Source organism: Rhinoderma darwinii, chromosome 12, assembly GCF_050947455.1.
Source record: "Rhinoderma darwinii isolate aRhiDar2 chromosome 12, aRhiDar2.hap1, whole genome shotgun sequence".
Classification (NCBI taxonomy): Eukaryota; Metazoa; Chordata; class Amphibia; order Anura; family Rhinodermatidae; genus Rhinoderma; species Rhinoderma darwinii.
Window position 1 is genome coordinate 70,792,492 of NC_134698.1, and position 27,647 is coordinate 70,820,138.

At 42.9% G+C, this 27,647-nt stretch overlaps 1 protein-coding gene and 1 long non-coding RNA gene across 4 annotated transcripts in view; one reads left to right on the plus strand and one right to left on the minus strand.

Annotated features, from left to right (window-relative positions):
- The window catches only part of LOC142664658 (uncharacterized), a 102,451-nt gene that overhangs the window by 66,481 nt on the left and 8,323 nt on the right, over nucleotides 1-27,647 (plus strand). The window contains exons 2-3 of one of the 2 annotated variants that reach the window (XR_012851351.1): nucleotides 365-470; nucleotides 6,820-6,861. This is a non-coding gene — a long non-coding RNA (uncharacterized LOC142664658). Of the gene's footprint in view, nucleotides 1-364; nucleotides 471-6,819; nucleotides 6,862-27,647 lie in introns of those variants that run through there. The other variant, XR_012851350.1, reaches the window with a different exon arrangement.
- The window catches only part of ASPG (asparaginase), a 46,588-nt gene that overhangs the window by 9,875 nt on the left and 9,066 nt on the right, over nucleotides 1-27,647 (minus strand). Inside the window, exons 2-12 of one of the 2 annotated variants that reach the window (XM_075843864.1) lie at nucleotides 26,974-27,103; nucleotides 21,797-21,908; nucleotides 19,352-19,477; nucleotides 18,686-18,769; nucleotides 13,578-13,704; nucleotides 8,565-8,677; nucleotides 8,218-8,403; nucleotides 7,472-7,585; nucleotides 3,431-3,598; nucleotides 2,731-2,826; nucleotides 1,184-1,347 (exon numbers count right to left, since the gene is read on the minus strand). In XM_075843864.1, coding sequence (XP_075699979.1) covers nucleotides 1,184-1,347; nucleotides 2,731-2,826; nucleotides 3,431-3,598; nucleotides 7,472-7,585; nucleotides 8,218-8,403; nucleotides 8,565-8,677; nucleotides 13,578-13,704; nucleotides 18,686-18,769; nucleotides 19,352-19,477; nucleotides 21,797-21,908; nucleotides 26,974-27,103 — 1,420 coding nt within the window. The remainder of the gene's footprint in view (nucleotides 1-1,183; nucleotides 1,348-2,730; nucleotides 2,827-3,430; nucleotides 3,599-7,471; nucleotides 7,586-8,217; nucleotides 8,404-8,564; nucleotides 8,678-13,577; nucleotides 13,705-18,685; nucleotides 18,770-19,351; nucleotides 19,478-21,796; nucleotides 21,909-26,973; nucleotides 27,104-27,647) is intronic. The other variant, XM_075843865.1, reaches the window with a different exon arrangement.

The window sequence follows — 27,647 nt, forward strand, 5'->3', positions numbered from 1 at the left end:
GTATGAAGACGCAGCATCGCTGATTTAGCGCTGCAGTTCTTTCACCGACTTTTCCCTGCACACATCGGTGTTACCGGCCAGAGGGAAAAAACAGTGAGGGGGCTGCAGTGCTAAATCAGCGATGTAGCCTCTTCATACTTCGTATTTGCGGGTGTCCCGGATATTTAACCCCAACTGATCGCCGATCTACCGCTTCTAGCGATATACCATCATATCGCTAGAAGCGGTAGAGGGGGGTTTAAGCAGCAAGACACCCCATTATCTGTTTATCTATTGGGGACTCTTAAATAGGGATTACCCATAATGGAAACCCCCCTTTAATGCATTATGCATTTACAGTTTCGTATACTAATTTTCTGTGCAGTCATGAAAGCAAGAAAAAAAGGAGCGTCTTCTATAGGAGAAACCGCCGCAGCAATTACGTGGAGTAAATACGCCGTTGATTACTGCAGAAGGCATCAAGCGTTATGGTAAGTCCACATATAGTTTTTTTAGACATTATTTGATGCGGAAACCGTGCCAAAAAACTTCCGAATATGCCTCCTGCGAGCGGTAAAGACAGTTTTGTGGGGAAAAAGAAGCGACATGCCCTATGATCAGGCGTTTACGTCTCTGACCTCCCATTGACATCAATGGGAGGCAGAAAAAGCGTATTTCGCTGTTTTTTATGTCGCGGCGCTCAATGGCCGCTGGCGAAAAACGCCGCGAAAATCGGCGTGCACGCAGAGCAAAATCTGTCTGTACAATCTCTCATCTCCAATTTGATGGAGGCAGTCAAAAGGCTAGATGAATCGCTGGTCTCCAACATGTGGATCTCCAACTGTTACAAAACTAACCCCCAGCATGCAGCCGTCAGAGCATGCTGCGAGCTCTAATTTTGCAATAACTGGAAAGCCATGGAGACCTCTGGCCTAGGACTTTACTTTTAACATATATTGACGATATGGAAATAACTAGCAAATCCAGCTCAACACAGAATGAAAAACACATACACACATGTCTAACCCCCCCCCCCCTGCCAATCATTACTAATACCACAGGGGAAATACAGCAGTTAAGGAGGCTCTCTACACATTGGCCACGTTAGCCCTCTTAGTAGAACGTTCTCAGCTTATTTCAAATATGTAAAACTGATAAACTACAGTAGTAAGACATATCGTGTAAATCCCTACCACGCAATCACCTGAACTTCACTGCATTCATCAACGGCGTGTCCCCGTAACGATCCTTGGCGTAAACCGTAGCGCCATTATTCAGCAGATACTGCACCACCTGATAATGTCCCTCACAGCAGGCAACATGTAATGGTGTTCTACCATCATAGTCCTCACTGCTCAGATTAGCACCCTGAGGGGGAAAAAAAATTACAAAAAAGAAGTTAGGAACGTCCATTGTTCTGGGATAGCGGGTGAAGACATGCGAATAGTTCCCCTTGTGCCCTTAGTGACCAATTATGCATCAAGAACTGCCGGTGTACGGAACAGATACCGCCTAATAAGTACACCGCCATTTTCTAAGTGTTCACACTGCTGTCTCAGGCTTATTAGCCTTCATCAGTGCAATATATGCCATCATGGCTCTACGGAGGTAGGCATATGGATTAGGAACTCCCAAGCCAGATCTCCATAGAGCCCCGATTTCCTTGAATGATACAATGATATACACAGGGATATACCGACTGCAATATAGCAGTGCACCCAAAGCTAAATGGCATTATTGGCACCAATGCAGTACAGACTGAGTTTTGGAAATCCCCTTGGATGGTTTACCAGATCCCAGACAACCTCTTTAATATGGAGACCCCTTGCAAACAGCTGATTTGCAGTGGCTGCTGCAGGGGAAATGTAGTATTAAATGGCAGTCATTCAGAAGAACGGACTGCCCAATTCTGCCAGAGCGAGAACTGCTGGTGGTTATCGGCACTCCGGCTCAAAGAGCAGGGAACCTTCTCTCTATATGACCTTTTATATACGTTCCGCCATAAGATTAAAACCAACTGCCTAATATTGTGTATGACCCCCCTCATACCACCAAAACCACTCTGGCCCGTCAAGGTATGGACTCCAAGTCTTCTGTAGATGTCCTGTGGTGCCATCTGTTCCCCAGGTAAGTGAAGCACACGCACCCGCTGCCCACATGATGTGAAAGAAAACGTGATTCATGAGACCAGGCCGCCTTCTTCCATTGCTCCATGGTCCGGTTCTGATGCTTATGTGCCCAGAGGTCAGCATGGGCACTTTTACCGCTCTGCAAAACCATGCGCGTTCTACCATGAATTGGGTGCAGGGTTTCTACAGGTGAAACAAGGTTCTCTAAACTTATTTCACATGTAGAATCCATGCAGCCAAAAGTCACTGAAAAACGTGTGCGGTTTTGCCGAGTAATTGTTGGCTGCTCGGAAAAAAGGACTGTAGCATTCGGCACGTGTGAAAACACCCCAACAGGCTGAACTGTGTATGTCCTGATAGACAATGAATGGACAACCGGTTATAACTAATCTAGCAATGAATGATGGGTTATTTATTGAGAAAGGTTGGACATGACGGACCGGTGTCTTTTTTTTTTAAACCTATGGAACTGTCTTAAACCAGGACACTGCCTAAAGAAATATTGGCACCACAAGGGGTTCAGAGGGTGGCATCAGGCACAGACCAGATGTAATGCTGCATTCAATCATTTATCAGCTTATACTTTTTAAACCAAACCTTTCTATATATAGAGAATTATTACCATGTCCCTTATTGCTTCCAGTGCATTAATGTCTCCAGTTTTAGCGGCAGCGCATGCCAGGGCGGGAGTGAGCGCATCTCTGACCGCCTCTAATTCCTGCAACAGAGTAAACATAGCTGAGGACACTCGGGAACAATGACTTCGCATGTGACAATGTACACACAAGGATCTGAGCTAAATACACACAACCGATGGTCACCAGCCAGCAGCTGCTCAGTCCAGAATAAAGAGCATTATACATTTCTCCCATCTCTGTAAATGTGAAATTAGTTAAGAGTTACACAGGACGGCTTTCTTAAAAAAAGTGCCACATCTGTCCGTAGCTTGTATAAGGTATTACAGCTCAATCCCACTCACGTCTAAGGGGATGAGGGAGGAGGAAACAACTTAGGGCAGCCCCGTTACACTAGAAGCGTGGTCTCCTACCTGTGGATCTCCATTTATTGAGAAACTACAACAACCGCCTCTGTCAGGGCATGCTGGGAGTTGTAGTTTCTCCATGGCTGGAGACCACTACCGTGGTAGAAACATAGGTGGTAAGTGTTTCAGTATTATAGTGCAAACTAATACATAGCAAAAAGTATCCAACCCCGTGGCTCGGTCTCTTCTGCAGGTTTTGCACACAATTATTTATAGGTTATTCCAGACTCCGATTCCCAGCGGGGGCTACGGATAATACGAAGAAAGGAAACTTACTTACATAGGTGGAATTATAAAACTGTAACGCGAGTTTCCGATGAGACACTACCTCCTTGCAGCTCACGCCGACAGACTTGGCGACTACTTGAATGAACTTGCTGTCTCTCAGGGAGATCTTTGCTCCGGTTGCACTGACCGTCATCTCGCCCCTGAGATTCTCAAACAGCATCTGGAATAAACGTTGTGTTATATTACAATACCATGATACGCGGGGCGGCCGTACAATCCTATATACCGAATTACTGACGATACCTCCGCTCTCCTCTGTATTGTGGACTATTTTTATGATGATCCACAATTCAGTTCACCGGAGAAAAGTTTTATTAAAAGGGGGCTGTCCAGTTTATTTAAGGTGGGGGCTAAATGGCGACTAAAAGTCACGCACAAATTGTGACAGCATGGCGACAAGAAACGTGAATTTTTTTTTCACTCAATAAGTAATATTGCAATTTTGACAGCAATTCTCATAATTTTCGCATTTTAGTCGTCGTATAGCCCCAGCCCAAAGGGGATTTTTATTACAGGATAAAAAGTTCTGCAACTTCCAGATTTTTTTTTTTTTTTTAGTTTTTTTTTCAATGACTCACTTCTTTCAAGAATCCTGCTTGCTGTCAGGAAATATACACATTCTTGTTTACAATGAGAGACTGAAAACCAGTCCTGCTCACTCTCCCTCAAGCTGTACACCGGTTTTTGCCTTAGGCCAGATTCACACGAGCGTGTGCGGTTTGCGTGCGTTGCAGTTGTGTGTCATCAGTGAATGGTGCGCGGCTGCGTGATTTTCACGCATATGCCATCCTTAGGACACACGGTTTTGATATTTAGAAAAAAAATGAAGTGCTTTTATTTTTTCCTTCATATCTACAGTTGCCCGAATCACACGGAAGTGCTTCCGTGTGCCGTGCGCGATTTTCACGCACCCATTGACTTCAATGGGTGCGTGATGCGCGAAAAACGGCCAAGTATAGGACATGTCATGAGTTTTACACAGCGGACATACGCTGCGTGAAAATCACGGACTGTCTGACGGCCCCATTCACTAACATAGGTCCGTGCGACAAGTGCAAAAGGGGTTCAGGTGCACTAATGGCTAATGTGGCGTCTTCATTTTGACAATCAGTGGGGGTCCTAATTAAGAGACCCCCTCTGACTAATATGGAAGTGATAAAGAAAAGCCTTGGTTTAAGTAGTGCCAAACCTTCTTGCCTCTTCTCTTACCTAAACTTGATACTAACTTTTAGATGAGCACCTGAATACTTTGGGACAAGCTGGTTGCTATGGAAGTGCTGCCTGACAACCCCATTTAAAAGGCCTAGTCTGATAAGAAGTGTATCTCTGCAGTCTTCTCTGCTCAAAGCTAGATTGCGCCTTTACTGACCGCATAAGGATTGGAGAAGCAATGACCAGTATCCTAATCTGGCATTATTAATCAGATTTTTTTCTAAAAGTACATTTTTGCGTAGAACCTGCATGGATTCATGTCGGCTTAAGGAAACACTTAAAATAAGAATTCTGGAGCATCTTTACTTGGAACGCTCTTATGCTGTGCCTCGATTACTACTGGAATTGTTTAAATTCCCAACTGGGCATTACCATTCCCCCCCCTGTTAATAGGGTCTCTCCCTACACAGTCAGAAAGGAGAGGCGCCCGCAGTGTAGTCCTAGTCCAGTGCATTGGAGAATTTTGCTAATAATATAAAGTGGTCAGAACAGAAAAGTTTCAAAACGAATCAAATTGCAATAATTAGAAATGTGGAGAAGCAGAATAACGTTTCAAACGCCAATTCATTTGCCGTGTATCAGATCCGATGGTTTGTCCTTTAATAAACACTAGTGTGTGTGTTGACCTAAGTGAATTGTTGGCAGGGAGAGTGCTGCCAGTTACCATGCGAGGCTGGGCACCACACCTAACTCCCAATCATTGTAATTGCTGTATAAATTTATAGGGAAATCACGGGTCACCTCATCCTGATTAAATACCAGGTAGCACTTAAAAAAACCGCATAACTGTCTCTCATTCCAGTTGGACAGGTGTAAATGATATTAATAGCTTCTTTATATGTAGGTCGAGTGGATATTTTATAGACCGTTCATAGACAATGAGAAAACCCTGTGATGAGTAACAAATTATAATGATTTCTTATCGACAGTTGAGGACTCTGGTGTAGAGCGATCAGGACAAATCCCAATACCCCAAGAAATTTGCACTTGGCGGCAAAGTTTTTGGGAGTTTTTGTTTAGAGCTGAAGGAAGGAAAAGGTTCAGATCGCTGCCTAGCCATGTATCTGTATAACCTGGCCCAGGCAAAGTAGCTTTTTGGTGCCGCCCTTAAGAACAAGCATCCAGGGGACATCCCCGTAGTCAGCCCCATCTCCCCCTTGGCCCTGTCTTAGTAATTTTCTCCCACTGGAACCAGTTTGACTTTTTTACTGGACAAACAGGCAGAATGCACCAGAATAATGCTACAAAGAACAATGGAGGACCCAGCATGTCTGTGCTTTACACAGACAACCTATTGATTTCAATAAGACCAGTGTAATGCTTAATTTCCCCTGAGGTGCTGGGTAATTGAACACTTACTGCCGAATTCCCCTAAAGGTTATATCTGAACACTGGGGGTCCCAGTGGTGGATAATTCTGAAGTCCTTTTATTGACAGAAGGCACCTAACAAAAAAAGGTATAGTCCAAAACAGGCAGCCCTTTTGAAAGGGGTTTTCCACTTTGGACAATTCCTACTGGTTAGAAGAATCCCTTGACAAAAAGCTGATCTCAAAGTTTCCCGCTTCTGGGACCCACAGCGATCAGCTGTAATCTGTGGGGAGACCTGGCAGTAGTATTCCGTTTCCTGCAGCGCCACTACAGGAGAAATGTAGCATTACACAGTGCCCATTCATATCAATGGGTTGTCTATGTAATGCAGGACAGGGCAGGTTCTCCAGAGCGAGAAATGATCTTTGTAATCGCTCTCCACCCTGACAAAGAGATGTGGATCCTGAACAGAGGACCCCTCTATTAACTCAGAATTTCCAAATCGGGTGTATGGAAATGGATTTTCTAAACTGGACAACCCCTTTAAGGGAAAATCTGGTCCTCTCCTAGTGCTCTTGATGGACTCTTACTATGTATTGTACATTAGATTCTCTGCAAGCATAAGAAAAATTAATTTAATTTCAAAAACAAAATAGCAAAGTCCGGGAAGCAAGGTCTGGCCATTTTTTAAGAAAAATTGCACGAAATGAAAAACTAAAATATATCAATAAAATATGCATAGGCTTATATTAAGAAGGCTAAGTTTTTGAGTAGAAAATGTTATTAAAAACAAAATGGGAAAAAAAATTCTATCAGTCATGTAACTTCAAGCAGGATTATTTTTATATTAAAAACTCAAGCAGGAATGTTAGAAGGCGAGAGTTTACAGACAGGTGCAGGAGGCCAAGGCCCCATTCAAATCGCTTTTTGGCCTTCCGTCAGAGGTTTATATCCACAGCCAGAGCTGGCAACGCTCTAGCCGGGGATTCCGACCCTGGAGAATCCACCGACGTCACCGGAGCCACGACGATAGGAATGGCCGCTTGTAAATAAAGACCAGGAGGATCGCCTGAGCGTCCGCACCAAGAAAAAGAGGGGAGCCCTTATTCTTTTTGGGGTTTTATAACCTTTCCAGCGGTTTGCAAAAAAATGTTTTACAAGTTAGATAACCCCTTCAACCTCAAAGTCTCGGGAACCCCCGGGCTTAGCGACATCCATATGAGTGTGGCTGTGCCTGGTACTGATGCTGAATTAGAACTGCTGGTGTATAATAAAACGATCACATCATTTGCCATCATTCTGCCCAGAAACTCCCAAATCTCACATACAAACCTATCAATGTGCTATCACTATCTATACAAACTTCCAGTGACTGCTGCTGGAATATACACGTAACGGGTCAAGAATTCCAGTTCTTCCCCCCACATAATGGACATATTGCTTGACTTGAGTTTGTTACGTTGTGGTCCGTTAGACGCTCTGTAGATGAAGTAACGTGTGAGTTACATTTACCTGCTTCTTCAGCTCCAGCGTGAGATTCGTTTTGCCTAGAACATAAGACAATTTCGCCAGAGCAGCTTCTGGAGTCAAATCACATCCAGGAATCACTCCGACCACAGTAAGAGCCTGCAAAGGAGAAAAACCAAAAAGCTTTATTTACCGTCTGATCAGGATTAGTTAAGAAATATACGGTCATTTAATTATCCTGGTTCCTAGTACTAAACAAGACTTTATAAGTAACTGTAAAAATTTTTGGTATAACCTGTTCAGAATGACAGCCATATGTAGCCGTGCATCATGTTTCCAGCCATTTCGCTATATATTCTGTTAAAGGCTTTGAAAACTATTTGTTCTTAATAAAACGGTGTATCATTATGTTTGGTGCAACTTTGTAATTACGGTTTGAAAAATTATTTTAACCAAAGGGGTTCGACCACTGGGACCGAATGTCCCCCAAAGTGCTCCATGGGCGTGAACTGATCTGCCAGTGCTCCATTCATTCCTATGGGATTTCCAGGGACCGCCATCTTCGGCAGCGCCATAGAGCACTTCGTGAGACTTTCAGTCCGCCGTTATCATTGGGGGTACCAGGGGTCGGACTCCCAGCGATCACACATGTATTCCCCATCTTGTGGATAGGGTATACATGTATTTGTGGGAAAACCCCTCTAAAAATGTTTTGCATCTATAGATAGACATACACATATAGAATTTTTTTTTGAAACTTCAATCAACCATGACTTGCTATGAATACAGACCTTTCCCGTTGCATAAGACTCGGAGACAGAGCCCCGTAAACACTGTGTGCAGTTAATAATGGCCACGCCGCGGTCTGTAGCCGCCTTCAGTTCTTGTAGTAGGTCGGTACGACAATCGGGGGCATTTCCAGTGCCGTAGGTCTCCAGCACAATGCCCTCCATGGGTGGCTGTAGAAAAGCTTTTACCTGTTCAAATGAGAGAAGATTTACATAAAAGATCATCTAAATTGTTCTCTAACCAAGTGAAAAGTGACAGCAATGACATCACGGAGAGGGAACAGGATACTTTGTACAACTACTATTCATTTGAATTCACCCTTCCGGTTTTTAAATACAGTGATACGTACGGTGGCGGCGGTGATTCCAGGAAATATTCGGAGCAGACCCACATTTCTGTTCATGTCTGTGTGCACGTGGAACTTCTTTGTGGTGTTTGCTCTCCAAACCGTCTCCCAATTTACTAAAAAAAAAAAAAATAACACTGATTAGTATTCTGACAAAGAAAGACAGATTTCACGACAGATTGTAAAGAAGTCTTTTTTTTTTTTTTCTTCAATTTGAAGCCTGATTAATAGAAGAGCAGGAGAAAAAAAAGCTCTGTACTATGCATGAAAATTTGAAAACTGTTTTTTTAATATCTTACTTCTACGCTAAGATATGATTAGTAAAAGTTACAGGCCCAAAGCCTGAGGCTGCACTACTGTTGTCCTGAGACCTCGTGTGGATACAAATAAATTATACATTGATACACACACACACACACGGAGGAGGTTTATAATGTAGTATATGGGGTCCCTGACAAATCAAAAGCGGAAAGTTCACCAGAATGGGGCAGCCTCAGGCTTTGGGCCTGTAACTCAAATTTCAGCATAGAAACTATAGGAAAAAAAAAAAACCCCGGTGCCATAAGCTGCATGTGGAACTTACTGCCTGAAACCAATAGTCATGTCAGCATATTTCTCTGCTCGCTTATTGTCCTCAAATAACCAGAAATTTGATCGCTTGAGTAGAGGTGAATACCATGAAAGGTTGAACATGACGCACGTTACACACAACTGCTAATTTACCTACACTGAGTGTATATATAGGAGACTATGCATAGCACAAAGAACTACCACATATGAAAGCTTTAGGGTATGTTCACACAGGGCGGATAAGATGTGGATTTCATTGTGGAAAACTCGCAGCCTATTACAGGTGCAGCAGAGTGCATGAGATTTAACAATCGGCATCCACACGCTATGGAGCAAAGCCGCCGAGAAACTGTTTATAAATTGACCTGCGGTGCCTTTTTTTTTTAATCCGCAGAATGTCAATTTATGCTGCGGAATCAATGCTCTTTTGTTGCAGGTTTTCTCCAATGAGGGGTAAATCCTGCAACACACAAATGTTGAGATTTTTTGCGGCAGAAATGCTGCGATTCCACCACAAAAATCGCAAATCGCAAATCAGAAAAAAAAACAAAACTTTTTCTTATTTAAAAAATTAATTAAAAAGTCAATACTTACCCCCGGGCATCGTCATAGCAACGCTTCCCTTTGTTCTTTGTGCAGTTCGGCCTCTGGGATGACATTTCATCTCATGTGACTGCTGCAGCCAATCACAGGCTGAAGAGGTCACGTGGGCTGCAGCCTCCTCACAGAAGGCCGGACTGCATGGAGAACAGAGGGACACAACACCCAGGGTATTGTTATTTTCACAGCGGAGATTCTGCCCGAAAATCTGCGCTACAACTTGGTGCGGTTTTTCGGACGGAATTCCCTGCGGGTTCTAGTACAGACACACTGAATAATTTTATGCTGTGTATCCGCCTTGTGAGAACATACCCCTTAGGCTGGATTCACACGGGACGAAAATGCTTCGGATTTTCCGTGCACAAAATCTGCAGCTTAATTACAGTCCCAGCCATGTGGACGACATTTGAACAAATCGCATGATCATGCTGCTGCTGAACATTGTCCGGATGAAGATCAGAGCGTGCTCATCCTGGATGTTCACAGCGCGTTTCACCCATTTTAATGTGGAGTTGCGGATTTTGCTACAGAAAATCGTCAGCATTTCTGTCCTGTGTGAATCCAGCCTAACTGGGCAGCAACCATTCCACTACTGGAGTCTGGTTATCGCCGTAAGAGGTGGAGAACTGGGAGACCAAGGTTTTACTTTAACTTTATACAATGATTAGAATAATATTACATTTATATTTACTGATGAGAAGTTGTATTAGTTTTAGGTCTTAAGCACATAGAGTTGTGTGCTCGGGGCCTTTACTGTGTATAAGGGGTTTGTATCAGTGTCATCACGTTGCCTAAGTCCAGCCCTTGCCGACTACTTAACGTGTATGGGGGTCTCCCAATTCTTCCCTGACGGCAGATGTCGGGAGAAAGGAGGATCAGGAATGCTGGATTTCCAACCCTGCTCGATCCTTTGCTCCTACAAGAGATAAGCGGCTGCCAGAGGGGTTATACGGCACCTTATTTCCCTCACCCCATTGAAAAAACATGGTGGGGTCAGGGGGAATAGCGGTCTATCATAGCTATCTTAAGTATAAGGTCAAATTTAGGCCTCATAAACACGGCTGTATTACGGGTCTATACAAGTCTCAAGTGGAATGGCAACCATAAAAATCTATGGGCCTGTAACTCTACCTCACATTATGACAAACTCAGCTCTGCTACATCTATGTGTTATATTTTTCTAAGAATGTTTTTAATATTTTTTTTTACCTTTTAGTGTTTTAGTACAAAACATAAAAATAAACTTTTTTTCTTTTCTTTAGGTACAACCTAGTGTAATGTGATATTAGTGTGGATGTTTCCGTTCCATTCTCCATAGCCTGTCACAGCTTCCATACTCATACCCATAAACTAGAACGCATTATATTACCACCACCCACATATTATATGATCAAAACATCAAACCATCCTACGCTTATAACTCAAACTTCTGACAGTATCCATTACCGGTGTTGAAGCTGATGGATAAAATGCCTCTATTATAAAGCCGTGTTCTGCATCCCTGTACACAATTTTATAGGGAGTCCCCATATAGTTTAAGGGGTCACTGCCCTGGTTACTTTTTTTTAATCCCGTATACATGGACGCCCTTCTCGGCCAATATTATTTCCATAGGAAATACTTTTAACAACAGCAACGGAGGAATTCTTAAAATAACAACTCCCTAAGGAGTGGCGCATCCACTTAAGACTTATGAAATTAAACTAGGCCGGTGTATTTTAATGACACATCGACACAGAAAATCAGGTTTAATAATAACGTCAGGAATGAAAAAAATTCTAATTCTAGATGCAAGCAGAAAGATTTTTAAAAAATATATTTTTTTAGGTCCAATAATCTAGAATTTGCAGGATTGAAGGAGTGCAGGGTTATCAGACCTTAGAGTCTTAAGTACATGAGTGAGGTATAAGATATTTGGTGTTTAATTTCCTTCTTCAGGACTAAAAAGCTTTATTTAAAGGGGTTGTAAAAGATCAGTGACACATGGCTGCTTTCTTCCAGACACAGCGCCACCCTTGACTATGGGTTGTGTCTGGTATTGAAGTATTCACTTGTATAAGGCTGAGCTGCAATACCAGACAACCTATGGACACGAGGGGCACGGTTTCTGGAAGAAAGCAGCTGTTTTTTTGGGCCTCCTACAAGACCATTAATAACCAAAGATGTTCCAGTTCAATCTATCCTGCCTGCTTAGCTATCCAAAGGCTTCTGCTTTTTGCCAGCCATCTTTTTAGACCAATATATATTATTCAAAGCTCTGGTTCTCATCTACAATTTGCTCCTTCCATCCCAGTGTACCACTTAACCTGCTCAACAAATTACAGTCCTTTAACCCTGGCCCCTCCCACGCCCGATCCATCTCCAAAACTTCTCTTGTGCTGCACCTATACCCTCTAAAGCGCTGCCACAGAGCTCATCAAAAGTTCCTAAATGTGTGACGTTGGCTCTACAAGTCTTCACATCACAGCTTTTAAACCTTATGTGAATTATACATTCTAACCCCAGTGTCCGAATTCAGTACGGTCAAGAAATATAAAGTTAACAGCCAGTAGTCCAGATCCATTGGTCAATTTGAGCCCATTATGGAGGCACTTAGGCTGTTATGTGGGCCCAGTAATGCTGTTATGGAGGAACTTTGGCTCCTGTGGCTCATCAATGCATAGTAAGGAGTCTACACATGTTTCTAAATGTAAGAGTAAGGTCTAATGCACACAACCGTAGTGATTTTGCGTTCCACAAAAACACGGATTCGTCATCTGTATTTTCTGTGTTTGCAAAAAAACTTCCATAGTGCATCTGTGTGTCATCCGTATTCACAGATCCGCAAAAAAAAGTACGTCACAATCCACAAATACGGTTAGTGACATGACCGGAGTTTCTGCGGCCCCCACACAGATCCGTGGACATCACGGTCGTGTGCATGGGGCAATATAAGTGAATAGGTCTTTGTGCGATCCGTAAAACTGTGGGTGGCACACGGACAACAAAACACGTCGTGTGCATTAGGCCTAAGGGTTATTTTTTTTTTTTTTTTTTAAATCCTACTAATACCATAGCCTGACATGGCTGAATGGCAGATCTTCTTTGCTGCCAAGCTGATTTGCACCCTTTTCGGTTATCAGCATTGTGCCAATCTAGCTTAGAACTGAAAATCAAAGTCATTTCAGAAAGATTGTAGTCCTTAGGGACGGTTTACACATCGACAAGTCTGTTATATGGAGCTGTCGGGTAATAAATCTCTTGCAGCTAGTCTGTCTTAGGTTAAATATATGAATTAGTACCATGGTAATGGGCCAAGCAGCGGCAAGGAGGCCTGATGAGAGCAGTCACACGCACCAAATTTTGGTGCATAAATATCTGCAACTAAAAAGTCTGTTCCATTCATCTGATCCCTGCCCCTGCTGCAGAAACCACCACATCCAAATGAATGGAACTGGTAGATCATGTGACTGCACCCTTAGACCAGTTTAACACCGTGTAATATGGGCGCAACTTCCGGGCCCGATTGCGGGTTTGATGACCCGAACTAAGAGAATCATAGGTGCCAAGGATGCTGTAAAGTCGGGTCATCGGACCCACAGTCGGGCCGGGATCTGCGGGCGCAGAAGCGCGGCTGGATTACACTTGTGTGAAACTGGCCTCTCGCTCAATATTCCTGGTGTAGGTTCTGGTGCACAAAAAGGTGAGAGAGGTGAAACTCCACTATAAAAAAAAAAAAGAAAAAAAACATTAAAAACACAGCTCTTGTTTGTTCTAGCCCAGATTCATGACTTTACTCAACTTCCGCTCTGAAAGGGACTCCCACATAGGGGTAAATTACAGGGATTAAATGGCTGGGCGGCTTACTTGTAATATCAACTTCAGCGTTGGCAAGTGGAGGCAAGTTGGGAGATGTGAACGCATTGAAGCTTCCAGCATCCACCTTAGTCACCCGGTTTCCCCTGTAGAGCTTGTGATGAAAATACAGACACACCTGAGAAAACGAGCAAAGAGACAAGTCAGAAGAACAGCGCAAGTGTTCCAACATGACAGACCTGCCCTATAATGTACGATTACTACACCGGATCATGAAGAGGCGCTCACGGGTTACACAGCTATCCCAGGAGGCCCCATAGACCGCAGCATTACTTACCGACTGTAATCCCAGGGTTGTTTTAAAATCTTAAAATTCACTTTTTTCGGTTTCCAAATTTCATGTAAAAGAGCCCTCATCTATAGGAGCTGAACCTAAAGCCCTGTTCAACCTGAGCCTCCTGGTTCATGAATACAATGTGCCAGGATGACAACCCCTCTTTAATTAAAACCCACCTAGTGATCTGCTGATCGTCAAGAAACCCACGGAGATCAGCGGTCATCGTCAGGGGTAGATACAGCCAGCCATACGTTACATGTTGACCCTTCAAATGAACCTACCTAATAACCACAGACTCAAGTGACTCAGCTGTCTGCCTTAAAGCTGGACTGCGCGATCACATTGTATAAAAACTTTTAGGATTAGAATTAAATGCTTGGAGTCCACAGTGACCCAAAGTTGCACACGATTACTGGTTAAACTGCAGCTTTACTGCGACTCTGGCGAAACTTCAGTCTCCCTATATGGCCTTGTTCACACAGTGCAGATTTTGCATGTATTTTTTTACACCAAAACTAGGAACGGAGCCTAAATAGTAGAAATATATAAAGGAAGTCCTTATAGGTCTGTTCTCATAGATCCAATACTGGTTTTGGCTTAAAGCGCCTGAAAAATCTGCAGCAAATCTGCACTGTGTGATCAAGGCCTACAGGTGGAATCCCTTTCAGAATAAATTTGTTGATAAATTTCTGCAACTAAATATCAGTTCCATTCATCTAAATGGAACGTGCAGAAATCCATGCGCCTGCAGCAGAAATAACCCCATTCAGACGTATTAAACGGATTTTCAGCGGCAGAAAATTACTGCAACAAAGTCTTCCGGATTAAATCCACCCTTAAGCCTCTTGCACACAACCGAGTGCCACTTGGGCCGTTTTTAACGGCATCCGTGTGGCACCCGATGGTATTCACTGACCCATTTACTTCAGTGGGGGAATTGGGTCTGTGAAAACGGACCAGACTTTCCGATCCATGGTAAGATTGGACATGTTCTATCTTTTCACGGATCACGGACGGGACTCTGGTGGCGCACACACGGTCGCGTGCAAGAGCCCTTAGGGGTGCGATATTTTTTTTTTGCAATTTTTTGGCAAAGTCGCTTGCAACTTTCTCTGCTATAGGGAAGTGGAGTTGTGGCAATGTAGGAATTTTACAGAAAATCATGCGCGACCGCCCTGGTCACTGTGGAGCCCTGGCATAAGGGTTGCAAGGCTTCTCTGGTTCCAGGGAGAATATACATTTAAAACCCCTCCCCTGCACTCCTGATGGACGTCCCCTGGAAAGGACATCAGGTGACGCAGGAGACATCAATCCGGAGCGGAGGGGAGGGGAGGGGTTCTTCAACGGTTTAATGACTACAATTCCATAATGCTGACTGCAGTAATCGTTTTGAATTAACTTTTAATAATCTTTTTACATTTGTAACAGATGCTGTCATAGTAAAATAAACAGAACACAACAACACGAGATTCATCTCCCAACAGAACAGGGTAAAGTGTCTCTGCCTGGCCTGTTTATAAAGAGAACAATTAGTTCAGGCCGTTTGTCGTGGAGCGGGGTTGACATTTACATACGGAGCGCAGCAGCGAGGGACGGGTTTTCTCTGTATCCGTCTGTGCCGCTTATGACTCTAATCCATCTAAATACTGTACACACATTAACAGGGAACATCAACACAAAGTACGTGCAACATTTAACTACAAGAAGAGAAAACATTCGTTACATCTGCTCCCGCGGCAAATCTACAATACAGATCCTTCACATTGGAATCCTAATCCTTTGTATTTAATCAGAAAATGTTATTCCAAAATTTTTGTTTTAGTTCTTTCCGAACGGACCTGTCATTTTGAATGGCAATGTGGAAGATGACAGGTAACATAGAATAGGACACAAAGTGGCACTGCCAACATGCAACATTCAAAGCGGCATTCTGTGCAAAGCAAAAAAGTTTGCCACACATTTAATTCATGCTTTCATCAATTCCTTCCTAAGTATTTCTTTGTTCGGTAACTTTGCGGTAAAATTAGAGCAGAACACCCACAACAGAGGTGTTATAATGAGATCATGAACTATGAAGTTAGCGCCCCCTATAGCCTATTATCCGAAAATGTTTCTGCTGTGCAGCTTTATTCATTTATTCTTCATAGCACCAAGCAAATCGCTCTACAAATGCAATAGTCTCTGGTTGTAGAATGAATGGTCATTTCTGAGAAACTTCTGTCTCTTCTTAGAATGGGGTTAGTTACAAATAGAAGCTGTACACTGCCCTCTAGTGTTCAGATGCAGCAATGCACACTTCATCGTGGAAACCGCAATCTGCTAAATGAATATGAATGTTCCCAGAGGCAGACAGAGGGCCCCTGTGACATTGTAGAGCTGCTTGCTCTCCAATAGCTAATTTAATAAGTAAGGGAGGACCTTTTTTTAAAGCTCTGTTTAATATCCCTAGCTGGTAAGGCCATTAGCGGAGGTTTTTACATTCCGTCTAGTAGAAAGCATTGGTAATTTCCTTTAGGCCTTATTCACACGGCTGTGTTCGTCCCGTGAGACACTGACTGTATGTCGGCCACATTTCCCAGATCGAACACAGTTCAGGGAGCCGGACTCCTAGCGTCATAGTTATGTATGATGATAGTAGTCCCTGCAGGACTATTGTCCCGTACTGTAATCATGTTTTCAGTAAGAGATGTTCGTCCCGTGGGGAGGCAGTGACGATGATGCTAGGAGTCCGGCTCCCTGAACTGTGTCCAGTCCAGGAAATTCTGCCGACATGCGGTTTGTATCTCACTCACCGAACATGGCCGTAAGGTGGTATTTGGCCTATATAACCCCTATGCTGCTGCACAGGCTGTACATAGAACATCATCTTCAATACTCACACAGTCCCTTAGACCCAGTTCACACACAGTTTTTTGGCGCTTATTTTGACGTGGAAACTGAGTTGGAATCAGAGCCACCAACAAATGGACGAAATTGTCCACCCCATTGATCTCAATGGGAGACAGAATATTTTTCCCACTGCTCACGGGAAAAAAAGCGGCATGACCTTTCTGGTTTCCGACCTCTCGTTTCCAAGCGTTTTTTGGCCGTGGCAAAAAAGTGCAGGCAGGTCAAAATCTGCCTCAAAATTGCTGAAGGAATTTAGAGGCAGATTTTTTTTTCTGCCTGCAAAGAACTGTGTGAACTAGGCTTTATATCTCAAAAGAGAAACAGGGCTTTTCATACAACCCCATTAAACTCGGATACCTGTTTAAAGGGGTTGTCCAGGATTAGAAAAAAAACACACGCCTGATTTCTTTCAAAAACAGCGCCACACCAGTCCACAGGTTGTTTGTGGTATTGCAGTTAAGCTCTATTAGACATGGACCGTTGTCACGGTTTCTAAAAAAAACAAAAAACAAGCAGCCATGTTTTGTTTTTTTTAAATACTGTACATCCCCTAAAAGCTACAGGTAAGTGACTACTACGTGACATTAGTGCAACTTGATTTAGATTTTATTTTTATACTTAACATTGGTTTCAATTGGGAGTGACTTCTCTCTAACACTGTAGACAGGGTTTAGAAAAACATGGCTGCTTTCTTCTAAAAACGACGCATTACCTGTCCATGGTTTGGGCCTAGTATTGCAGCTCAGCGCCATTTAAGTGAATGGACCTGAGCTGCAATACCACACACAACCTGTGGACAGGTGTGGCAGTTTTTTTGACTTAAAGAGGCTCTGTCACCAGATTTTGCAACTCCTATCTCGTATTGCAGAAGATCGGCGCTGCAATGTAGATAAGAGTAACGTTTTTATTTTAAAAAAAACGAGCATTTTTGGCCAAGTTATGACCATTTTTATATTTATGCAAATGAGGCTTGCAAAAGTCCAAGTGGGCGTGTTTAAAGTAAAAGTCCAAGTGGGCGTGTATTATGTGTGTTACATCGGGGCGTTTTTACTACTTTTACTAGCTGGGCGTTGTGTATAGAAGTATCATCCACTTCTCTTCAGAACGCCCAGCTTCTGGCAGTGCAGACACACAGCGTGTTCTCGAGAGATCACGCTGTGACGTCACTCACAGGTCCTGCATCGTGTCGGACGAGCGAGGACACATCGGCACCAGAGGCTACAGTTGATTCTGCAGCAGCATCGGCGTTTGCAGGTAAGTCGATGTAGCTACTTACCTGCAAACGCCGATGCTGCTGCAGAATCAACTGTAGCCTCTGGTGCCGATGTGGCCGACACGATGCAGGACCTGGGGCAGGAAGTGAGTGACGTCACAGCGTGATCTCTCGAGAACACGCTGTGTGTCTGCACTGCCAGAAGCTGGGCGTTAACGAACAGAAGTGGATGATGCCGATTCGTACAGCATCATACACTCCCATTCCTAACGCCCAGCTAGTAAAAACGCCCCGATGTACACACATAATACACGCCCAGTTGGACTTTTACTTTTCAACACGCCCAGTTGTACTTTTGCAAGCCTCATTTGCATAAATACAAAAATGGTCATAACTTGGCCAAAAATGCTCGTTTTTAAAAAATAAAAACGTTACTGTAATCTACATTGCAGCGCCGATCACATGCAATAGCAGATAGGGGTTGTAAAAATCTGGTGACAGAGCCTCTTTAAGCAGCCATCTACCACAAACCTTTACAGTATCCTAGCCGTTTTCCGAATAACTATTACTTGATATGTACAGGTCAGGTGATAGATTAATATAAACTATATTTAGTATTATTTCTCCCAGACCTAAGCTATTAAAACGAAATATCTGTGGCTGCCATGGTAAGAAATGTAAAGCTTCAAAAGGGTGATGAGAAAAAAACAAAAACCTGACCTCTGGAATGACAAACTGGCCAGCAATCATCAGCGCCCCCAGCAGGTTATCACGTCCATCATTCCGCATCTCATAGATAGGAACCTGCAAGAAAGTCAGAGTACATATTTTTTCCCTTCAGACAATTTTCTGTTTAGTCAGGATTTTATTACATTTGTCTTTCAAGAACTTCAGTCATAAACATCATATTCTTCTTGTAAATATTTATAAAAAATAAAATACAGAACGCTTAAAAGGGGTTGTCCAGTCACGGGGTGTTTTTTCCTAGCCACAAGAGAGGTCATAAGTATATGATCGGTGGGGGTCCGACACCCAGACCCTGCACTGATCAGCTGCCAGAAGTTACACAGTGGCCGGTGTTGGAAGCAGACGGCTCCAGTCACCGTATAGCAGTCATGCTGCAGTTACAGGAGCAGAGCTGCAGTACGGCCACTATACAGTGTACGGAGCCATCTGCTTCCGGCACTGAACACTGCATAACATCCGTTGCTCGGAGGCAGCTGAACGATGCGGGGTCTGTGTGCCGGACCTCCACCGATCATATACTGATCACCTATCCTGCAGATAGGTCATCAGTATGGAAAACCACTCCATGCCTGGACAACCCCTTTAATAGAAATTTCAGGATCAATACACAAAAATGCGATGTCCAATACATTGTCTTACCTGGGATCCGGTCAGCACGATGGTTTTGCCCAAGTTCTCACACATAAAGGACAAAGCAGACGCAGTGTAAGCCATCGTGTCTGTCCCATGAAGAATGACAAAGCCATCGTAATGCTCGTAGTTTTTCTATAGGGAACACAATTCGGTCACAGCAAACAAAGGAAGAAGAGAAGATTACATTACTACAATACTATCAAACGAATACCTCCACCACAATCCCCCAGACCCTGTTGTAAGGCTAAACTGTAATATAATAAAAATACATGAAAGTCAATACAGAATCCCCAGCCTTTCAGCCTTGGATAACTGGTGATTACTTTATTCATTCCGGACATAAAAAGTGACTTAAGGATCCTCCAGACACAAAAGAAAGAAGAGAACAATAAATCAGGAACAGAAGTAAAGGGTAGAAAAATGAACAGAAAGTGTTTCTATAGATCAATGGGGGTCCCAGTGGTCAGACCTCCTCAGATAATGAAGTTATAGTGACATTCCATAACTTAAAGTTTTTTAAACTTTTGACATGTCATAGTAACATGTCAGAAGTTTTGATCGGTGGGGGTCCGAGCACTGAGACCCCCACCGATCGCTAAAATGAAGTGGCAGAGGCACTCAAGTGAATGCTGTGCAGCTTCGTTTCTGATCGGCTTTCCTCAGAGATGCGCAGACCCATTGGTTTTCTATTGAGCCCGTACACCCGATCAGAAACGAAGCAGCACAGAATTCACTCGAGCGCTTCTGTCACTTTGTTTCAGCGATCGGATCACCGCCGATCAAAACTTCTGACACGTCACTAGGACATGTCAAAAGTTTAGTTACACTTTAATGAAACTTAATATATGCCCTTTAATCTGATATCTGCTTAAAAAAAAGTTAGAAGGCTATACTCATGGGCACTCATCATAGCATATCCAATGAGGTAATACTTTAACCCCTTAAGGACATGGCCATTTTTTCATTTTCGTTTTTCACTTTCCGCATTCGAAGAGCAATGAAGTTTGGATTTTTCAGTCAATAGAGCGGTGTGAGGGCTTATATTTTGCGGGAGGAGTTGTAGTTTCTATTGATCGCATTTAAGGTCTGAAATTGGGAAAAACTGCGATTTCTCCATTGGTTTTTTTAGTTTCGTTTTTGCGGCTTTCACCGTGCGATAAAGACAACTTAACTTTATTCTGCGGATCAATACGATTACGGTAACATCAAATTTATATAGTTTTTTTTATATATTTTACTACTTAAAAAAAAACACTTGTTAAAAAAAATAGTTTTGTTTCACCACATTCTGAGATCCATAACTTTTTTATTTTTCCGTGCATGGAGCGGTGTGAGGGCTTATTTTTTGAGGGACCAGCTGTACATTTTATTGGTACCATTTTTTGGTGTGTAGAACTTTTTGATCACTTTTTATTACATTTTTTGGAAGCTAAGTTGACCAAAAAAAAAAAAAAAGTGATTTTGGCGGTTAAGATTTTTTGTTACGGCATTCACCATGCACGTTAAATAACGCTATATTGTAATAGTTCAGACTTTGACGGACGCAGTAATACCGATTTTGTTTACTTTTTTTATTTTTTACATTACTTTAGAGGGAAAACACATTTTTTTAGTCCCCTAGGGCACTTGAACCAGCGATAGTTAGGGCTTAACAGATGCAGAGTGAAGGCAGTCCTGGGGGGGCCTTCATTAGGCCCCTGGGCTGCCATGACAACCATAGTCACCCCCCCCCATTTCGTTGCGGTGAAGGGGGGTGATGAGCTGTTGGGGGGGGGGGGGTACTACCCTCTTTCTAACGCCTCAGATGCGTCGGTCGCAGTTGACCGCAGTATTTGAGAAGTTAAACGGCAAGGAACAGCGCGATCACTGTTCCTGGCCATTAGTCCCGGGTGTCAGCTGTAAAACACAGCCGACACCCGCAGCGTATGCACCAGGACGTACTGATGTGTCCTGGTGCGTGAAGGGGTTAAAAAAAAAATGGGTAAGGAACAGTCTGTTGGATCACCTTTTATACACAAGACAACACGAGTATCAGGATTTACAACTAACCATTGAGCTGCTGCTGTATAGTTGTGTAATTAGGCTATACTACTAATAATGGGACATACACAATTGTTGTGATACCACAGCTCCCTCTGGTGTTTAAACACTGAAGCAACAAGACACTTAGAGGAAAAAGGATAAATAGAAGGGTCAGTTTTACATAGTTATCTGGGCACGGTATACCAGGTAGTGCCAATTCTTAAGGGTCAATTAAATAAAGACCAACACTACCAGCAACTGTGATGGACGGACGGACTGATGGGGCTCCTGTTACACTGCAGTGTCCATAGACCGATTTGGAAGGTTAAACTACATGCTTAGAGGTTCTTCCATATAATCACAGGTTCGTGTACAACAGAAGATAACTAGATGTAGGAATATCCAGCAGAAAATGTCCACGCTTTATACCTTGATGTCCGTGGCAATCTTGGCCCAGTCGTCCGTGGTCATATTGCAGGAGTCGAGGAGAGGGGAATACTCCAGTATAGTGTACACAATCCGTTTATTCTGCTTGGAAACGCTATCAAAAGAAGGAAAGAAAAGAAAAATCACCAAGACTCCGTCACACAGGGAACGGCTTAAAGGGGAACATCACGTTTGAACATCAATTTACAACATTGCAAAAAAATTAACTCCACATAAATGGTCGAGTAAGTTTATAAATACTGTGTTTTACTTCTCTTGTACTGATCCCGAGTAGAATGAAATTCTCTTCTCCATTCATGCCTGAAGCTGAACTCAATTTTGTGCGTTTTCCGGTCACCAGGGGGCAGTGCATTGTGGTAGCTCAGATGGCAGTTACTCAATAAGCGCTAAGCAATAAGCCAATTTTTCGTGGATTTATCGAGTGTGTAAACTGTTTGGGGGGTACCGGAGCAGACCCACCAACAGCGGTTTTTATTGGACATGCGAGACAAGGTGGTGATCAGTTTTTCTGGAATACTTGTCCGTTATCACATGTAAAGACGCTGCAGCCAGCAGCATCTCCGCCTAAAATGGCTGATAACAGAGTACAATACACTTGTGTTTTAATGGAGAGCAAATGGAACGGTCATAAACGTCAAGGATTCTTTAATGTAACAGATGGAGCAAAAAGTAACAAAATCTTCACTATGGGATAAGAAGTGCATCCAACCAGGCTATTCCCTTCTTACCCCAACACAACAGAATACGTAAGAAGACCCCACTAACTGGCATATGATAATGACCTACCCCTCCAAGAAAAATCATTACCGCCGCAGAATGAGGAACATCAATTGGTAACGGACTGAACCTCGCACGTTCATCCCGCAAGATGTGCTGGTAATTTATGGAGCTCCACATCGGAATACATTCCCTGAATGTCAAGGTTGAGAGGCCCGGTGTAACCCTCAGAGGTCAGCAACGTCTGGCGCAGCTGCTTTATTAACCCCTTCACGACTGCCATACGGCTATATACGTTCTAACTGCCGATGCGCCGTGCGGTTAGCACGTATAGAGACGTTTGCAGCGTGCGTCAGGGTGCCGACACCTCTTGGACTTTGTTTTATGAAACTAAGAGTATGTTCACACGCTTAACAAAAAAACGTCTGAAAAATACGGAGCGGATTTCAGAGAAAAGAGCCTCGGATTTTCAGGAGTATGAAATTTGGAGCTTCTTTTGAGGCTTCTTTTCAGACGTTTTTTGAGGCGTTTTTCATAGTGTTCAATGGAAAATCAGCTCAAAAAAACGCCTCAAGAAGTGACATGCTGCTACTTTTTACGGAGCGTCTTTTTATGCTCCGTTTTTTGACAGCGAAGCGTAAAATAAAGGCTCGTGGGAACAGAACATCATCATTCCCATTGAAAGTAATGGGCAGATGTTTGTAGGCGTATTAGAGGCGTTTTTTCAGGCGTAATTCGAGGCGTAAAACACCTCCATTACGTCTGAAAAGAGGTCGTGTGCACATACCCTAACATTACAAGTGCAGCGGCTGCTCACAATGAAGCAGTCAGCACTTTTCTCTCTCCCCCTGTGTGTCTCCGCACCTCCCCCTCCTGTGCTCATTATCTGTGCAAATAAGCTACTAAAAGTTTTGTTTTAACTCTTTATTCTTCTTCTCTCTCCTGAAGAGTGAAGATTGGCTAAAACTGTTAAAGAGCTGCAACAATGTATGTATACATTATATTATATACACACACATATAAATTGCATAAATATATAAAAAAAAATCCAAGTGTTTTCTTTTCTTCACATTTTTAGTGATTTCTCTGCTCATAATAAAAATTTAAAACATGGAATTAATTAAACTAATCTAGAAAATTAAAGCCTCATAAGTCTTGTAAAAAAAACGAAAGTAAAAATAGGATATTCAAAAGCGGTTGCAAAGTTATTATCGTTTAAAGAAGTGCATATCAGAAATGGAAAATTTGACCTGGACACAGGGGCATCAATGACTCTTGGTAATGAAAGGGTTAATTAACAAGCCCCTAAAGTCGGAGCAGCCCGAGCCGCTTCCCTCATAAATTCTATATACACATACACACACATATATATATATATATATATATACATATATATCTCTATACATATACACACAATCTATACATATACACACACACACACACATCTATATATACACACACACACACACACACACAATCTATACATATACACACACACACACACACATCTATATATATACACACACACACACACACATCTATATATATATATACACACACACACACACACACACAATCTATACATATACACACACACACACACACATACACACACACACACACATCTATATATATATATATATACACACACACATCTATATATATATATACACACACACACTATCTTATTGATTGTGTGAAGACAAAATTAGCGTTGGTATGAAATACATTTACTTAGTTCCTGCATCTAAATGTACATTTTATTTATTATATTTTAATAGCATATTTCCAAAACGTAAAAATTATTTCCCACTAAAACAATAAAATAACCGGGTCCCTGAGTTGCCCCTTACTATATTATTGTTCCATTCCACCATTTGTTAGTTACCTTGGGCAGGGGTCGGCAACCTTTGTGACTCCAGCTGTTGTGAAACTATAACTCCCAGCATGCCCTAGCAGGCACATGCTTTAATGTTCTAGTCAAAAGCGGTCAGGGAATGCTGGGAATTGTATTTTCACAACTGTTGGAGTGCTGAAGGTTGCTGACCCCTGCTATACCGTTTAGGGCATGACCACACATGGCGGAATTCCTCCGCAACTGTCCGCATCAATGCCGCACAGAATCTGCGTTGCAGATTCTGCAGCGGATCTGCACAAAATGTGCAGAAAATTGATGCGGACTGGCCGCTGCGGACTGCAGGAAAAGTGCTTCTCTTCTCCCTATTCAGTGCAGGATAGAGAGAAGGGACAGCACTTTCCCTAGTGAAAGTCAAAGAATTTCATACTTACCGCCCGTTGTCTTGGTGACGCGTCCCTCTTTCGGCATCCGGCCCGACCTCCCTGGATGACGCTCCAGTCCATGTGACCGCTGCAGCCTGTGCTTGGCCTGTGATTGGCTGCAGCCGTCACTTACACTGAAACGTCATCCTGGGAGGCTGGACTGGAGACAGACGCAGGGAGTTCTCGGTAAGTATGAACTTATATTTTTTTTTACAGATACATGTATATTGAGATCGGTAGTCACTGTCCCGGGTGCAGAAACAGTTACTGCTGATCGCGTAACTCTTTCAGCACCCTGGACAGTGACTATTTACAGACGTCTCCTAGCAACGCTCCCGTCATTACGGGAGCCCCATTGACTTCCTCAGTCTGGCTGTAGACCTAGAAATACATAGGTCCAGCCAGAATGAAGAAATGTCATGGTAGTAAAAACAATACGCTCCGCAGCACACATAAGATCTGCGGACTTCATTGCGGAATTTTGACTCTCCATTGAAGTCAATGGAGAAATTCCGCCATGAGTCCGCAACCAGTCCGCCACTGCTCCGCAACAGACAGAGCATGCTGCGGACACCAAATTCCGCTCCGCAGCCTATGCTCCGCAGCGGAATTGTACGCATCGTGTAAACGAACACTGCTAAATTAAAGTGAAAGTCAATGGAGAAACGGCTCCGCTGCGGATTAACGCTGCGGAGTGTCCGCAGCGGAATTTAAGTGAAATTCCGCTATGTGTGAACCCGCCCTTAGGGTCTGTTGACACTGCAGTACAGGCACTAATGCTCCCAGAGTATATGCGAAGTATGTCACATGGACCCATATCGGCCCGACAGATGCCATTTGACATTCCCCCTGACCTGGTATACAACGCTATACCTTTTTTCAGCTGTGCAGGAGTATACCACATGTATACTACACAGTGGCACACATCGGAGGCACACGTCAAGCCTCATTCCAGAAGTATATGTCAAACCTTTAGGGTATGTTCACACGTAGTCAACAAAAACGTCTGAAAATCCATAGCTGTTTTCAAGGGAAAACAGACCCTGCTTTTCAGACGTTTTTTTTACCAACTCGCATTTTTCGCGGCGTTTTTTACGTCCGTTTTTGGAGCTGTTTTCATTGGAGTCTATGAGAAAACAGCTCCAAAAACGTCCAAAGAAGTGTCCCGCACATAATGTATATAAGTGTCCCGCATATAATGTATATAAGTGTCCCGCATATAATGTATATAAGTGTCCTGCATATAATGTATATAAGTGTCCTGCATATAATGTATATAAGTGTCCTGCATATAATGTATATAAGTGTCCCGCATATAATGTATATAAGTGTCCAGCATATAATGTATATAAGTGTCCTGCATATAATGTATATAAGTGTCCTGCATATAATGTATATAAGTGTCCCGCATATAATGTATATAAGTGTCCTGCATATAATGTATATAAGTGTCCCGCATATAATGTATATAAGTGTCCTGCATATAATGTATATAAGTGTCCCGCATATAATGTATATAAGTGTCCTGCACTTCTTTTGACGAGGCTGTATTTTTACGCATCGTCGTTTGACAGCTGTCAAACGACGACTCGTAAATAACAGGTCGTCTGCACAGTACGTCTGCAAACCCATTCAAATGAATGGGCAGATGTTTGCCGACGTATTGTAGCCCTATTTTCAGACGTAAAACGAGGCATAATACGCCTCGTATACGTCTGAAATTTGGCCGTGTGAACATACCCTTAATGCAACGTGAACAGAGCCTAAAAGATTCTGTCCGACAAAGACCAATAGCTGTGGTTACAAAAGTGCCCAAAGTCACCATCTAGCTGTCAAAAGAATGACCTATCTAAATGCAGTGGTAATGAATGTTAAACTCCTCCATTTACATGCAGGTGTCAGTTTTTACTGTAAATCTGGCATTATATTCGTATACCAGATTAGTCTATCCTAACTATTGAGTGTTGCAGTGCATGTGATTGTGGGAGAACGCTTTTTAATTTAAATAGAAATTATATTTACATTCATCGTGTAAAATTCATTAGGATATAAAATGTAGATCAGGCCATTGCATCAAGGATAGTGATATGGATGCGATTTGTGGGGAGTGTTAGTGAGAGCGGAGTTTTTGGCTTTTTCTACTAAAACACATCAATACTTACGGGAGAACCAAGGTGTTTTCAGGAAAATCATGGAAGTCGTAGAGCTTGGTTTGCTGGGCGTACTGCTCATCGTGTACGATAGGGAGCTTTTTTAGTGCCTTAGCAAATGCATTTGCCTGAGGAGCCAGAACTAAAGGGGACAGAAATACAAAAGGAAAACAGACGTCAACATTTGAACAAGCCAAGTATTACTATTACATTCATTCATTGTAGGGCTGGGCGATGAATCAAATTAATTTGATTAATTCGCCATTTCAAGTTGGCACGATTGTGGATATGCCCAGAATCATGAAATTGTTACAGGCCCTTCCCCCATAGCGGAAGAGGAAAAAAGAGCTTTATTAACCAGCAGACGCGCCGCACAGCGCATCTACTTGAATGAATGGCGACAAGGACCAGGAGTGAGGACTGGGGTTTACTAAGGCTTCGTTCACATCTGCGTTGGGGTCCCATTCTGACGTTCCGTCTGAGGTTTCCATCAGAACGGGACCCTGAACAGACAGACGGAAACCAGAGGTTTCTGTCACCGTTGATTTCAATGGTGACTGATCCGGTGTCCGTGGTTTCCGGTGTCCGTCGTTTTGCCAGAAGCAATAGTGTAGTTGAACGGAAACCATGGGCACCGGATCAGTCACCATTGAAATCAATAATTTAATAACATTACTGTACATGTT